General features: G+C 32.5%; 1 protein-coding gene across 1 annotated transcript; it reads right to left on the reverse strand.

The window, feature by feature from the left end:
- Positions 1-15,407: 15,407 nt before the first annotated feature.
- On the reverse strand, positions 15,408-15,877 carry LOC125580022 (vacuolar-processing enzyme delta-isozyme-like). Its single transcript, XM_048743954.1, has 2 exons — positions 15,629-15,877; positions 15,408-15,545 (listed from the first exon to the last, which is right to left on the reverse strand). Exons 1-2 carry the CDS (start codon positions 15,875-15,877, stop codon positions 15,408-15,410), a joined length of 387 nt encoding a protein of 128 aa, XP_048599911.1.
- Between the last annotated feature and the right edge of the window lie 382 nt (positions 15,878-16,259).

The raw sequence follows: 16,259 nt of genomic DNA on the forward strand, positions 1-16,259 counted from the left end.
AAAAAAACAATTTGGGCTTCGATTAATATTTTAAGCCCACTAAATTGAAGTCAAAAATAAATTGCCTATTTCAGTTCATCTAAATAGGCTTTGTATATATAATTTTGCACCCGAATACTTTTTGTGAATTTTGTTGGGTATGATTTTCCATAATTTGTAATTTTTGCTGAAATTTTTGTTTAAAAAAAATTAAATCAAATGTAATTTTTAAAATAATTTATCACACAAATTTTATAGTATAATTTAATAAAATACACTCAATCTAAACAAAATACTCTAATATTTTAGATTTAATTGTTTAATGTAATATTTAAGTTTGGACTAAACATCTAAATTGTTTAATTTACTCTAAGATCAAAATTAATCAAGTTAATTTTTTAATTTACAAAGTAAAAGTTAAAAAAGTACAAATGAAAAAGAATGCAACTAAAATTTAAAAATTCGACACTTAGCAAAATGACCAAGATACACAATATATCATAACTCAATAACCTATGAAACATTAACCTACAAGTCTACAACTAACAAAAATATTAAATTCTACAAAATATTAACCCGCGCAGAATAGAAACATTTATCACTTAATATATATAGTGATATAAATTATCACATTTTATATATATAATTATTAGATCTATCTTCTGTAATCCTTTTGGTGAAAAAAACACAGGCGTTTAAGAGAACAACAGACATCGCCGACGATGAGATCGGTTGGAGAAACCGATGTTATATGGGAAAGTGAAAACTCAGTAAAGGCAGTCGTTTTACGGTTTTTTTTTCCGGAAAAAAAGTTATATGGGCTTTGATTTGTATTTCAGGTCCACAAAGTGTTGGGTTACAAATGATATTAATTTTAATTTCATAACCAAAAGGCCAAAATCAATTCATATAATTAGGCTTTATTAATTTAGTTACACAGATTTCTATTTTTAATATATTTTTGGAGTTACTTTTCCAATTGGTTTTATAGTTCTATCGATTTTTTTATTTTTAAAGCTATATAAATAAAATAAACAAATTTCTTTTCCAATTTTTAATATAATTACTACAGTTTTTTTCTTTTTAATGCAATATTTTTGTTTTGTATATATTTTTAATTATATGTTTTCTTAATTAATAATACTATTAAACTTCAACTACATGCTCTAATATTGTACACTTTATGGTTAGTTTACCAAGCAAAAGAAAAAAATACAATATAAGAACAATAAAACCTCATAGTTTATAAATGTACACTAAACCGAATAAACAAGATACACCAATGTCAAAACTCAAAAACATATGAAACAATAACATTCATGTTCTTAGAACTACGAAAACACTTATAATTACATCGAACATACACCCGCGCGGACGCGCGGGTCAATAGCTAGTATTAGTTATTTCCTAATCCAAACACCATATATAAGTCGAATATTCACTCATCTCACCATACATAACTATATGTTAAATAATGTTTCTATATAAAATAACAATATTTTTAAATAGGAAGTTAATATAAAATTACATATCAGTTTATATGGAAGGTGTCTAGATAAATCAGAATATATCCTTACTAACTAATCAAGGGGGATTTGCCAAAAATGACTCAAAACTTGATTTTGAATATTAAAGTGTACCCCAAATTCAATCAAATGCAAAAGCCTAGTGAAATTACAACAGCCTCCTTATGAACAAACAAAAAAAACTGTTTTCAATTTTACCATTATAACCCTATGTTGGAGAAGACTTACAAGACTTCGTTGTAAGTCTTCTCTATGATGACTTCTTTGTAAGTCTTCTCGTTCAATAGATCTTAAAAATAATTTTATAATTTTATAAAATATATTTTGATGGGTAAAAAATTAAAATCATGTAATAATAAACATTTCTCAATGATATAAATTTAGTTCATCTGAAATTGAATTATTTTCAACATAGATGAGTGAATATACATTGGCTCATGAGTCATTGGTTTAGGGTTTGGTAACATATGTTATAGTATTGTATGTATCTTTAGGGTTAGATTCTGAAATCTTACCTTCATTTTTTTTTTTTTTCAAATTGACCCATACATGTTTAGTAACTATTTAATAACTTGATTTAAACACTTTCTAAGTTTTTTTTAAAGTTTAAGAAAATGTTTTTTTTTTTGTATAGTTAATTGATTTTAGGGTCTGAAAGACTCACAAAAGACTTAAAAAGAAGTCTTCAGACACATCACGCCTAAATTTTATTAGAATTTATGGTTCCCGCCTAAATTTTGGAATAATTTAGGTTTCCCGCCTAAATCAAAGTCTTCCATAAGTCTTTCAGGAGTCTTCCATAAGTCTTCCAAAAGTCTTCCAAAGAAAGTATTCCAGAAGTCTTCCAGAAAAAGTCTTCTCATGGATTAGATTTTAAAAATAATTTAAATTTTTTATAAAAAATATTTTCATGGGTTAAAATTTGAAATCAAGTAATAATAAACATTTTTCACTGATGCAAATTTAGTTTATCTGAAATTGAATTATTTTCAACTTAGATGAGTGAATGTAGGTTGGTTCATGAGTCATTGGGTTTTTTTGCATAGTTATTTGATTTTAGGGTCTAGAAGACTCACAGAAAACTTAAAAAGAAGTCTTCCGACACATCCCGCCTAAATCTAAGTCTTCCATAAGTCTTCCATGAATCTTACATAAGTCTTCCATGAGTCTTCCATAAGTCTTCCAGAAATCTTCTGGGTCGAAAATATTTAACCTAATATGAATTTTTGTCTCCATATATAAAGAAAATTTACAGATTCTCTTTCTTCTTCTCAAATGACTGCAACAAAAATGTAATGTTTCTCACTCTAAAACTCTCCAACCTCTCTCTAATCTCTTTGAACATCAAAACACCAAACTTTATATCCATTTCTCACTTTTTCTTATGTCTTCTAACTAATTTATCTTCTCATTACATGATTCTCATCTTTCACCTTTTCAAAGGTAGATCTCTAAATTTTGGATATGAATTTATGTGTGTTTATGTGTTAGATTCTTAAAAGCTATAGATTCAACATAGTGCACTGTTTTGGTTATTTTGTAAGCATAAAATTTTCATTTTTGAAGTTTTTCTCTGTTTTGAAGTCATTTGAATGTTTTTGAATTTGCACGTTTTTCCAGATCTGAGAGACTTTGAAAGACTTCTCGGAAGACTTCTCAGAAGCCTTCTTAGAAAGTCTTCTAATGCATTTTATGCTAGAAGACTTCCCACGAAGTCTTCAGGAAGTCTTCCGAAGTCTTCTGCCTAAAGTGGTATAAATTTTGGATATGTATTTTGTGTGTTTTATATATTAGATTGAGACATTTGCTACCATAACCCTAAAAATATATAGATTAGCTAAAATAACCTATATGATCTTTTAAAGATTATCCAAAGATACTATCTCTATATTACCCCTAGCCACAAAAGTTATTACTTTATCTACCATTTAAAGATAAATACAAATTATTCAGAAAATGCAAAACTTATAAAAATTGTTAAAAAGGAAACAAATGTCAGTCGTTTATAGAAAATTAAACACAAAATTGATTCCTTTCAAATAAAAGGAAAACATATTTTTTTTAAAAGAAATATTTGTATATGGAAAAACCACCATTGTTGACCATCTATCTTTTTCATAATCGAACATAAAACAGTATAAAATATGAGCTCGTAGACATTCACTTTGTCTACTGATATAGTTAGGAGAGGGTGCTTTAAAGTTTGCATGTTTTTAGTAAACTGTAAATGACAACATGGGAGACATATACCGTATATAGTCTGTGGGCACTAGAGAGACTAGTGTGTAGTCTACATATTATGATAGACAACAAGACACAAACAAGTATACTTATATTTCGTTTGCAAATATTCGGTAGACCTTCATATGTGTGCACATCTTTACAGACATGAAAGTCTAAATTGGTAGATTAGTTTGTTTTCTAATGTCAATTGGTAGACTAGAGTAACGTCTACACCGAATAGCATACTTCAAGTTGAAATTTGGTAGACCTTTATTTTGTCTGCAACATAAATATAGACTTCAAATGACAATATGACCGACTTATATTTTGCTTGTGTACTCTTAGTGGATTAGCATAATGTCTACACATTTTTTTGCAGACATGAAAATCCAAACCGGTAGACTAGTTTTCTCACTGCTAAAAATTAGTAGACGAGTGTAAAGTCTACATGCATATAACAGACTTCAAAATACAATTTGGCACACATTTTTTTCGTTTGTAAAATGTTAGTGGACTAACATAAAGTCTACCATTTTTGGTAGATTATCTATTAGTTGGTAGATTAGTGTAAAGTCTACATGTTATCCGAAGACTTCCAAACTTTTTCTCCAACATCACCTTCCATGAAATAAATTTTAATTAAAGTTAATATTCTTATATATCCTAACTTTCTTTAACAATAAACAAATACAATTATAATAAGATTAATGATTAATGAACAATTAATTTAGGAAAGTTTTTTTTTTCAAATGATTTTGTAAACAAGCATAAAAGGGTAATTTAGGAATTATAAAAGTACTTAGATGATTAGTAGGTTATCTGAGTAATAACAAATTTGATAAGTTATTCTAGCTATTTTTAGAAAAGGACAGGTTAGTCTAGGTAATTTTCTCTATTAGATTCTAAAAAATTATAGATCTAATCTAGCTAATGTGACTGTTTTGTTTATTATCTAAAAATTTATTTTTAAAAAGTCTTCTATATTTTGAAGTCATTTGAATGCTTTTGAATATGCAGATTTTTCAAATCTGAGACAGATTTTAGAAGACTTCTGGGATAATTCTTGGAAGACTCTCGGAAGACTCTCAGAAGACTTCCCACAAAGTCTTCAGAAAGTCTTCCAAAGTCTTCTGCCCAAAGTGGTACAAAGAGATGATGTGAAGTGGAGTCCAAGCTTATCTATGTTGAGGAATAATATCTAGCTGTGTAATAATTTTGTTTATGGTCTTTTATGATTTCTATGTGTAATATTTTAGTTGTGAATTATTTTGTAAACTTTAAGAGATGTTAATCAAAAGAATGGTAAATATGTTCATGTTTTGCCAAAAGTTATTGACTTCATTAAAGTTATTGATACAACATACCAAAAAATATTTTAATCATTCTGCCCACACATAACAAAACAAAACAACACAAAAACTTAGTAAAATTTTCTAAAACTAAGAGAGAAGACTTCTCAAGAAACCTTAGTCAAATTCACAAAAGATCAAAATTGAATTTTAAGTGAAAGCTGATATTTTAAATCTCATGGAAGCTAAAAATTGTATCTTATGAGGAAGACAACACAAACACAGAACATCAACATAATAAAACAAAATCATCGGAGAAGACTTCAACAAGTCTTCTATGAGGAAGACTTACAGAAGACTTCTCCGTTTAGCTAGAAACATTATTAAACATCAATGTTTGTAACTTCATAATTATCACCAATTAAGTTATAAATTCGACTCAGTAGTCCCAATATTGACTAATAAACAAGAATTAGTAAGAAGATATTAAAAATTCATTTTAATTTTGGATAAATTTGAAGTTTAATAAAGATTTACGTAGAAGACTTCTTTTGAAGTCATCCACGGAATACTTCAAAAGAAGTCTACTCTGTGTAGATATCAAAAAAAGTCTTCTATTTATGTCATTTTTGCAATTGCAAATTTACAATGGAAGACTTCTTAAGAAGTCTACTATACAGAAGACATCTTCAAAAGTCTTCCTTTGTAAATATTGGCTTACTTTTGAAATTGAAATTTTTTCGAAATTTCCAGAGAAGACTTCTCTTCTCGGATAAACATGTTACTTTTGAATTTGACCGAAGTTAGTCAGAATTTTGACTTTTTGTAGAAGACTTCTTGGGAAGTCTACCTGGAGAATACTTCAAAAGAAGCGTTCTCTAAGTCTTCCGGAAGTATTTTCAATGTCGCAAGAAGTCTGCTGGGTCACTTTTACAATTGACTATATTTGACTTTTCGAGAGAAGACTTCTTTAGAAGTCTTCCGTCGGATGACTTCTCTAGAAGTCTTCTCTCGCGGGCAAATGTTTGACCAAAACCCAGAATTAAACTGGAAAAGATTTCTAAAGAAGTCTTCTATAGAAGTCTTTTCATTGATATTAAATGTTTTACTATTATTTTTCAATTGCAATAGTAACCCACGCAGACATATTTCAGCATTGAGAAGACTTAGGGAAGACTTTCAGAAGACTTCTGTAGAAGTTTTCTCCACGAAGATTTCCTTAGAAGTCTTCTACAAAAAGTCAAATTTCTGACCAACTTCGGTCAAATTTAAAAGTAACCTGTTTATTCGAGAAGACTTCTCTTGGAATTTCGATTTTTTTTGTTTACAAAGGAAAGGAAGACTTCCCTAGAAGTCTTCTATTAAAAACACACAAAAGGTCAATTGCAAAACTAACATATTCATTGACCAGAAGACTTCTAAAGAAGTCTTCTCGATGAAGAAGACTTCTAAAGAAGTCTTCTTCGTCGAACAGATCTGAAAAATAAAATGTAGTTCGCGATTTCATTCCTTGAACTCGTGAGATGACTTGCGTGGTTTATCCAATCACCCAGAACTTCACCACAACAGCTACCTACTCGTTAACCACCAAGAATCGTGAGCTTATGAACCTTACATAATTTGTAATCAAAATCTTTTGTTTTTTTGATGAATTTTGAGAGAAAGTGTAAGATATGTGGTTTGTGTGGATAGGAAATGAGAAAGGATGAGAAAAAATCGAAACTTTAGGGCATTAACACTCTCAATTTGGTAGTTCATGGTGGTTGAGGTGTTGATGTCAATGACAAAGTTGTAAATATTTGGTGAAGATGAGGATGGTAAGGTAAAAGCCTTATTTTCGAAAAAAGAAAAAAATAAAAAAGTAATGGCATTTTCGTGAATAACTAGAACTTCTAGAGTGAATAGGACAAAACAAAGTTTCAAAAAAAAATATTTTATTTTTGTGTTTGACTTGAAATTTTGTGTCATTTTTGAAAGAACCCCACTTATCAAAGGTCTAGATAAATGAGAGTATAACTATGTTAATTTACATATGGACAATGCACATAAAACCAGAAGTTACTTATAAGGTGACTACTCTTTCATTAATTATAATCACGTTTCCATCAGAGAATCACAGTGGCTTGTTTACTTATCATACTAGGATAAGAACCCGTGCTTTGGGTGAATTGAGTTATATTATTAAAATATTAAACATATTGTATTAACAAATTTAAAATTTATATATGATGGAGCTGTTTTTTGTATGTATGCAATTTTGATTGTTTATATAATCATCTATATGTTGGGCCAATACATTTGAATATTTTCTTTTATTAACTTATAAATAAATAAAATTTTTATATTTTCGATTTTGAAATTACACTAATTTCAGATTATAAGAGCATGAGCAGCAGCGAACTTGCAATTCCCGATTTCCAATGTTTTTTTTATTATTTTTATTATTTTTGTTTGACTTTAAAAAATATATATATATATATATATATAAACGAACCTATCGCGGGCCGTCACGTGTCGTGGGGCCCGCGGAACAGTAACGAGACGGTATCACTCCAGCGAACCTGCACGAGCCGGGTTCATTAAAATCCAATTATTTTAATATTTTTTCTTCTCGAAAAACGTGTGAACTTTTGTCTTGAAACTCCAATGCGGATGGTCTAAGATTTTTACTTTCTTTTTGACATAATATGGAAAATTAAAATATTAAAAAGACAATTACAAATTGGATTAGGCTTATAATTTGAAGTATAGTTTGGTTATGGGCCGCATTAAGATGACATAAAATTTTACAGTCCGACTATTATTATACTTAAGGCATGAATAAAGAAAGATAATGGTATTATTTGTTTGCAGCCGATACTTTGGATATGATGAAAGTTTGGTTAATGTGATATATATCATTAACTGCTAAAAAAGGTCATTATTATATTGTGTTGCAAAGAAAAATATTTGATATATAAGTTCGTTTGATAATAACAAAACAACTTAATTTTTGTATTACTCTTTATATAAATTTCTGTAGGCGAAGAATTCTTAAGAATTGAACAATATTCTTTTTTTTCTTTTATTAACAATTTTTTTTAATAGATGCGTCTCTTTGCTAATAATATAAAAATCAACACTTAAAAAAATCATTACTTTCCGATTTATAGTAAAAGCATGAAATACTTAGACCATAATATAAAGCAAACTTTGATTTAAATTGCTGAAGTAATACAGACTAAGACTATATTGTACACTTAAAAAAAAAATTATTATGTTGGTTCACAATATAAATCAACCTTGAGCCGTTTAAAAAAAGTCTCATTTAATGAGATCGTGGAGTATTAATTTAATGAGATCGCTGAGTATTAAGTTTATCATATCATATACATTTATGTTTATGTTAATAGAAGTTTTTTTAGCAATTGAATTTTGGACTTACTAATTTTTAAGTTGATTTTTATGCCGTCACGTAAGCCAAATTGAGATCATAATTAAGTGACACCTAAGTAAAATTTTTTTTAATTAATACAAACTTAAGATTACAACTTTTTAAATATTTTTCTATTAATATATAAGAGATTTTAGGAGAATGAATCACTCAATCAAGTTGCTTTCTACTTTTGGATTGAACCCATGGTTCATTTGCTGTTGAGAAAGACCATAATTAATAATGGAATCAATGGATATATGTAAGATGGATTATGATGCAGGAGAGTGGAGAAGATGTTTAGTGTATGGGCTTTACGTCAGCCCAATTAGAAAATAATAATTTTCAGTGTGTTTTTAAATGTTTAAGATATATATAAATCTTTTAAAAATTGTAAAAGATTAATAGGACTAATGATGTCATAAGGCTATTTGTAATTTCTGTAGGCTACTACTTTACTTACGCATGTACATAGTGGTTTAGGGAATGATTGTGATGTCATGCGTACAACAACTCAAGTTTCTAGTTCCTAAACATCGAAAATATAGGGGAAATTTGGTCATTTTACCACTTGCCTGCCCCATGGTTTCATTAGATTTCCATGGTCGCAAATTATCCAACTATTATGGATTTAAGTTGTCAATTTCTCTAATAACTCCTCGTTTTAATGGCCTCTAGCTTTGATATATATAAGTTGCAAGACGCTCCTGAGTGGCACTTGAAAGACACGTCTCCGACACGACCATTGTGATGTGATCACGGAAGGTTTCTTCGGAAGAAACTGTTTTGGGAATTTTCGGTAGAGCATTTGAGCCTTAGGCTCCTGGTAGTGAAGTGGCAGAAGAAATATGTGTTGAGCGAGATCTCCTCTATGAAGCCATCGAGTTTTCTGATAGGTTATCGACAACGAACATGATGATTTTCTTATTTAGACTATTTCTTAGAATCTATATCAAATTTTACATAATTTAATTAGAATATTTTTATTTTTTTATTTGAAATGCAAATTGATATTTAAAAAAAAAAATCTACTAAACTCTTTGAAAAAGCTTTTCAGAATCTTTGAAAATATTATTGCATAAAATTAATTAATTCAATTATAATTATCATAAACTATAATTAGAGACTAAAATTAATTTAGCTTTGATTGATAAACAAAAACAAAAATTATATAAATTTAATTATATTTAACGATAATAACAATTTAAATTTTTTAATTCAAATATAAAATAAAAATATTATACTTAAATTATGTAGAATGATAAATGACAATCACAAAATTTGTCAAATGACCGACGAGATATATTATTATTTATTTTGCTAAACATTTTAATAACAATATGGGTGGATAAAACCATATAATAGTAAAATAACATAATCATTCTTATTTTAATCCATTAAAAATGAAAAAAAAAAACACTCAATGGAAGTACATATCAAATTCTAGCTTCGACTGAACATTCTCTGCAAAAATAAATGTTATGTAACATTTATGGCAATAAAAAATTTAAACTTCAGGGTTTATCCTTTGGGTTTTTCGGTCTGTAGCAAAAGTCGTAACCGATATTTTGGGACTCGCGGTCTGTCCAGTTCACCAGTATATATGAGGATTTAATCAGCTGGTTCGGTTCAAGGTTGTAGAACTTTAAACCGTAAAGCATAACACGTGAATACGAGATGTTGACTCGAGTGCCGCCTAGCCTTATCCGATAACTTACTCACTCTCTAATTTAAGACCAAGACTTTCGCGTGAATTCTTGAAACTAGAATTGCTTTAATAATTTATCTTTCTGCTAGAGTTTTATTTGGTTTTACGGGGAGGGGGGCAACAGTCTTTGAATTGTGCTTGGTGGTCTTTATTATGATTTGGAATAAGAATGGTTTCTTGAGTTTATGGTGTCTTGATGATTTTTTCTATTACGTACTTTTGAGTTTTGGAAATATGGAAGTTCTTGGAGTCTTATGGGAAGTAATGGATATGAATGAAGACTGTTGGTTTATGTGGTTGGTGATGGGTTGGTTTGTATATATGACTGTAAGGCTCAGTTGGCAGGAGGTTGAGTTTTTGGTATTGTTATGGTTACTGAAAAGAATAAGAGGCTCGAGGTGGAAAGGCGTAAGGTGGAGTGGCAAAAATGTAAAGAAGTACTTGTGCTCTGTTATTTTATGGCGTTTGTGTTATCGGAGAGGTTACCAAGAGGTTTATTTGGTATATCAGATGATCTATGAGATACACCTAATGATTATTCTGCAATTAATAGATTATGTGGGCATCATATATGTTAACTATACATGCATTTTTTTTAAATGGAAAATGAGGAGCATCTGGCACGTAATGGAATATGGAATATCAAGCATTAGCTTTATATACCAATGGGTTAACGGATTTGTAATGGGGATGGGTGTGTTATGCTATTTACCTGAGCATCTAATTGCTAATTGGAAGAAATTGAAACGATTTTATGAGTATAATGGACTAGTGGGAAGGAAAAGGATAGTATACTAATTGAGGTTCAAAACGTTTGCCCATAATGTTTTAGATGGACTGCTATATGGATATATGATGACGATTACAAGTGGGACATACGGGTCTAAAAGACGTGTTTGTGACTATCAACAGTTAGTGAATTTGATAGTAGCGGTGGTATGGCGGTTTTGGGAATTTGTGATCAACATATGGGATATCTTTAATCCTCAATCTACCAGCTCGCCTGAGCAATGTAAATAGTATTTTTATGAAAATATTAAGTTGGAATTGCAGAGGTCTTGGAAGTCATTGGACCATAAGTTATCTTCGGGAGACATGACATAAGCATAAACCAGAATTTTTATTTTTATCGGAAACGAAATAGGAATTTGAATTTGTTCAAAGATTCCAATCACATTTTGGTTATGATAGCCTGGTTACGGTGGATCCAAATGGGAGAAGTGGCGGTCTATCTCTATTTTACAATAATGAGTATCAAGTTAGGATTCTATATTCTAGCAATAGAATGATAGATGTGGAGGCGGTGGACAAGTTTTCCTTACTTTTGTATATGGAGAGCCGGTTCAAAAATTAAGAGAACAGGTGTGGGAGAGATTAACTCGGTACGGATTATCACGTTCGGAGCTCTGGTTTATTATAAGAGACTTAAATGAGATTACTGAGAATCATGAAAAGGATGGGGGATCTCTAAGGTGCGCAGCCTCCTTTATTCCTTTTAACAATATGATAAAGAATAGTGGTTTACTAGAATTCCCAGCTCGAGGTAATAAAATGTCGTGGCAAGGATGGAGAGGGAAAGGGAAATGAGCAGTAACTGTAAGATGTCCACTGGATAGAGCTTTGGCTAATGAGGAATGGCATGCACTTTTTCCATGTTCTTATACATAATACTTAAGACTGGTGGGATCAGACCATCGACCTGTGATTGCCTCCTTGGAGGATCAAGTATCACGGAAAAAAGAGGACAGTTCAGGCTTGATAAGCGATGGATAGGCCAAGAGGGACTAATGGAATCAATTGTATTGGGGTGGACGGAGAACCAGAAAGGTCAATCAGAGGATTTCATTACAAAAATTAATAATTGCCGTCATGAAATATCGTCATGGCGATAAGATAATCAACCGTATGGGAAGGAAAAAATTCTGAATCTCCAGCAAGCACTGGAAGAAGTACAAACAGATAGCAATAGATCACAAGAGGATATTATGGAGATTTCCAGGAAATTACAAGAGGCTTACAAGGATGAGGAAGAATACTGGCATCAGAAGAGTCGAAATATGTGGTATTCATCGGGGGACCTTAATACAAAGTTTTACCATGTTTTAACAAAGCAACGTCGGATCAGAAATAAAATAGTAGGGCTCCATGATGAAGCATGTAATTGGGTCACAGAGGAGACTGGAGTTGAGAAGGTGGCAGTAGATTATTTTGATGGTTTATTCAGATCGACTAATCCAACGGAGTTTGATAATTTTTTGGAGGAGATAGGATCATCAATTTCTCCCCAGACGAATCAAATGCTACTGCGACTAGCAACGGAGGAAGAGGTTCGACAAGCGTTATTTATGATGCATCCAGAAAAAGTGCTGGGCCCGGATGGAATGACAGCTCTATTCTTCCAGCACTCCTGGAGTGTCGTTAAAAAGGATGTGATGGAATTGGTGAATAATTTCTTGGTCACAGGTGAAATGGACCCACAGCTAAATATAACTAACATTTGTATGATACCTAAAATAGAGAGGCCTACAAGGATGACGGAACTCAAGCCGATAAGCTTATGCAACGTTGGTTATAAGATTATATCAAAAGTTTTGTGTCAAAGGTTGAAAATTTGTCTTCCTCGTTTAATCTCGGAAACAGAATCAGCCTTTGTGGCAGGAAGGTTAATATCGGATAATATTCTTATTGCGCAGGAAATGTTTCATGGTTTACGCACTAATAAGTCTTGTCAAAATAAGTTTATGGCAATTAAAACGGATATTAGTAAGGCATATGATCGGATAGAGTGGAATTTTATTGAAGCCCTCCTACAAAAAATGGGATTTGATCTACATTGGGTTAAATTAACGCGAGGGTGTATATCCTCTGTTCAATATAGGGTACTTATCAATGGACAACCAAAAAGCCTTATAACTCCTCAGCGGGGATTACGTCAAGGGGATTCCTTATCCCCTTATTTATTTATTATGTGTACTGAGGCTTTAACTGCAAATATTAAAAAAGCAGAAAGGAGAAAACAGTTAACTGGTATGAAGGTAGCAAGAGCATGTCCGACAATTTCTCATTTGCTATTTGCAGACGATAGTCTTTTCTTCTGCAAGGCAAACAAAGAAGAGTGTCAAACTATTCTCAGGATACTAAAGGACTATGAGGCTGTTTCAGGGCAACAAATTAACTTCCAGAAATCATCAATTCAATTTGGACACAAGATTGAGGAAAACAGCCGCCAAGAATTGAGAGATATTTTGGGAATTCAGAACCTAGGCGGGATGGGATCTTATTTAGGACTGCCAGAAAGTCTAGGAGGATCTAAGGTGCAAGTGTTTGGCTTTGTACAAGAGCGTCTAAATAATATGGTGAGTGGATGGACTTTTAGATTTTTCACCAAGGGAGGAAAAGAGGTGATTATTAAATCGGTGATCATGGCTCTGCCAAATCATGTGATGTCTGTGTATCGGTTACCGAAAGCTATAGTAAAGAAATTAACGAGTGCAGTAGCCCAGTTTTGGTGGAGTCCAGGTGGAAGTACAAGAGGTATGCACTGGAAATCATGGGATAAATTATGCGAACATAAGGATAATGATGGACTAGGATTCAAGGACTTGACTGATTTTAATACGTTGGTGCTGGGAAAGCAGCTGTGGAGGCTGATCGAGAAGCCAGATGCTCTTTTCTCTCGAGTTTTCAAACGACGGTATTACAGGAATGCTTCACCCCTTGAACCGATTCGTTCATATTCCTCGTCATATGGCTGGAGGAGTATTATCTCTGCTAGATCTCTGGTTTGTAAAGGGCTAATCAAAAGGGTTGGAACATGATCATCTATTTCAGTATGGAATGATCCCTGGATCTCATCCACTCGCCCGAGACCAGCTAATAAAAACCTTCATAACAGTCATCCGGACCTCACAGTGGATTATCGCATTAATCAGGAATCCCGCACATGGAATCTATAGGCAATTAGGACTTTGGTGGAACCACATGATGCAAAGATGATTGAAAGTATTCCTTTGAGTAGAACTCAGATGGAAGATCGGAATGGATGGCACTTCACAAATAATGGGAAGTATACGGTACAATCAGGGTATCAAGTAGAAAGGATCTACCCTGACAAGGATAAACCGCCAGATTTTTATGGACCCAATGTAGATATCCTCAAAGCTTTCTGCTGGAAAGTGAAGTGTCCTCCGAAGTTAAGGCATTTCTTATGGCAGTTAGTGACAGGTTGTATAGCGGCAACAATGAATCTAAAATCGAGAGGAATACAAGGAGATACATGTTCTGCAAGGTGTGGCGATCCGGAGGAATCAATTAATCATGTATTCTTTGACTGCCCCCCGGCACGTCAAGTGTGGGCACTATCTAAGATTCCATCCAATCCAAATTTTTTTCCTATTGGCTCTCTGTTTGCTAGTATGAATCATCTGTTCTGGAGAGTTAATCCACAAATGGAGGACCATCAGTTCGCATGGATACTATGGTACATTTGGAAGGGTATGAATAATAAAATTTTCAGCAACATTGATATTGATCCGAGGGAAACGCTTAACTTAGCAGAATTGGAATCAACACTTTGGACTGAGGCGCAGGTTACCAATAACCCCAAGGGGGTACATTTAATCCAGACCAGACCTAATACATGAACTATAGGAAGATGGTGCTTCATAGATGGTTCTTGGAAAGATAAGGATTTATATTCCGGGCAGGGCTGGTTCAGCACACTACCGGGATTTGAGGGGTTGTTAGGAGCAAGGAATGTAAGGGTAAGTCTCTCACCCCTTCATGCGGAGACGGAGGCTTTAATTTGGGAAATGGAATGCATGAAGAACTTAAGACAATTTCGGGTTACGTTTGCAACGGATTGTTCTCAACTGGTGAAGATGGTTTCGGAACCGGAGGAATGACCAGCATTTGAAAGCTACCGGGAAGACATTAAGCTTTTGAGAAGAAGCTTCACCAACTCAGACATCGTTCATGTACCTAGGGCAGAAAACATAAGGGCGGATCGCTTGGCACACAGTGCTAGGACACAACCGTATTTCGTCGTACACATGGATGCACCTTGGTTTACAGAGTCTACATGAGTCTGTAAATTTTTTGCAGTAAAATAAAAAGAATTGGTACGAGGTTATTATACTATGAATCCAATTTAAGACCAAGACTTTCGCGTTATCAAGTAAAATAAGCATCAACCATCTCCACACAATCAAATGTTATGCAATAACTTTCATATTTATAAGGCGATCACAATATTATTTTTTGCATATAATTTAATGGGCACAAGCTTCTTCAATAGCTGCAACACTTTTCTTCACATCCACTCCCATATTGCAGATATTGGCAAGTGCTCCTGCATACTTCATATCGTATTCCATCTTTGCTCCACATTGATTCTTGAAACTTTTAACCTGTGATGTTTTATTCAATATATATTTGTTTTAAGGGTCTTTAAGTGGAACACAAGTAACAATAATTGATAAGGGGTTGTTACCAGAGTCCAGTAGCAGTCCCAATCATCTACAACAGGTTGTCCTGTTGTTCTTGTGGAAGTTAAGAGATCTAATACATCGGTTTGTTTGAGTGAAAGTCTAAGAATCTCTATAATCTTCTGATCGATTTGTTTCCTGTGATTTATTTCCTCAAGCAGATTCTTCTGAGCTTCTTGTCTTTGAGGTGACCCCACAGGAGCGTTTTGAATCTGAGAGATAAATATATAGTGAAACATCAAAAACAGACACATCTTTCGTTTATGTTTCAATCTTGAAAGATCAGGACTTCACCTTCGTCTCGAGATATAACAGAGGGATATCTCGCCGCGCATCGACCTCCGAAAGCAAAGAAACAATAGATTTAGTTCATATAATCTCCCTAGGACCACTTTCTTTCCTTCTTATGGTTAGAACTTCTTATACACGAAAAATCAATAGACCTTATCCCCGTAGTTTTCGTGTTCTGCACCATCATCAGCGCTAGATTCTGTATGAAATAGTTAGGTTTTGCGAGATTCTGCTGAGAAAAGAAGCAGAGCATTAAGAAAAACAAGAACTTGAAAATGACCAAGAAAAGACATTGTCTTAATAAGTCTTCTAAATAACTGTTTTTTTTTCTCTTGCTGTTGATGT

This window comes from Brassica napus, chromosome C1 (genome assembly GCF_020379485.1).
Source record: "Brassica napus cultivar Da-Ae chromosome C1, Da-Ae, whole genome shotgun sequence".
NCBI classification, from domain to species: Eukaryota; Viridiplantae; Streptophyta; class Magnoliopsida; order Brassicales; family Brassicaceae; genus Brassica; species Brassica napus.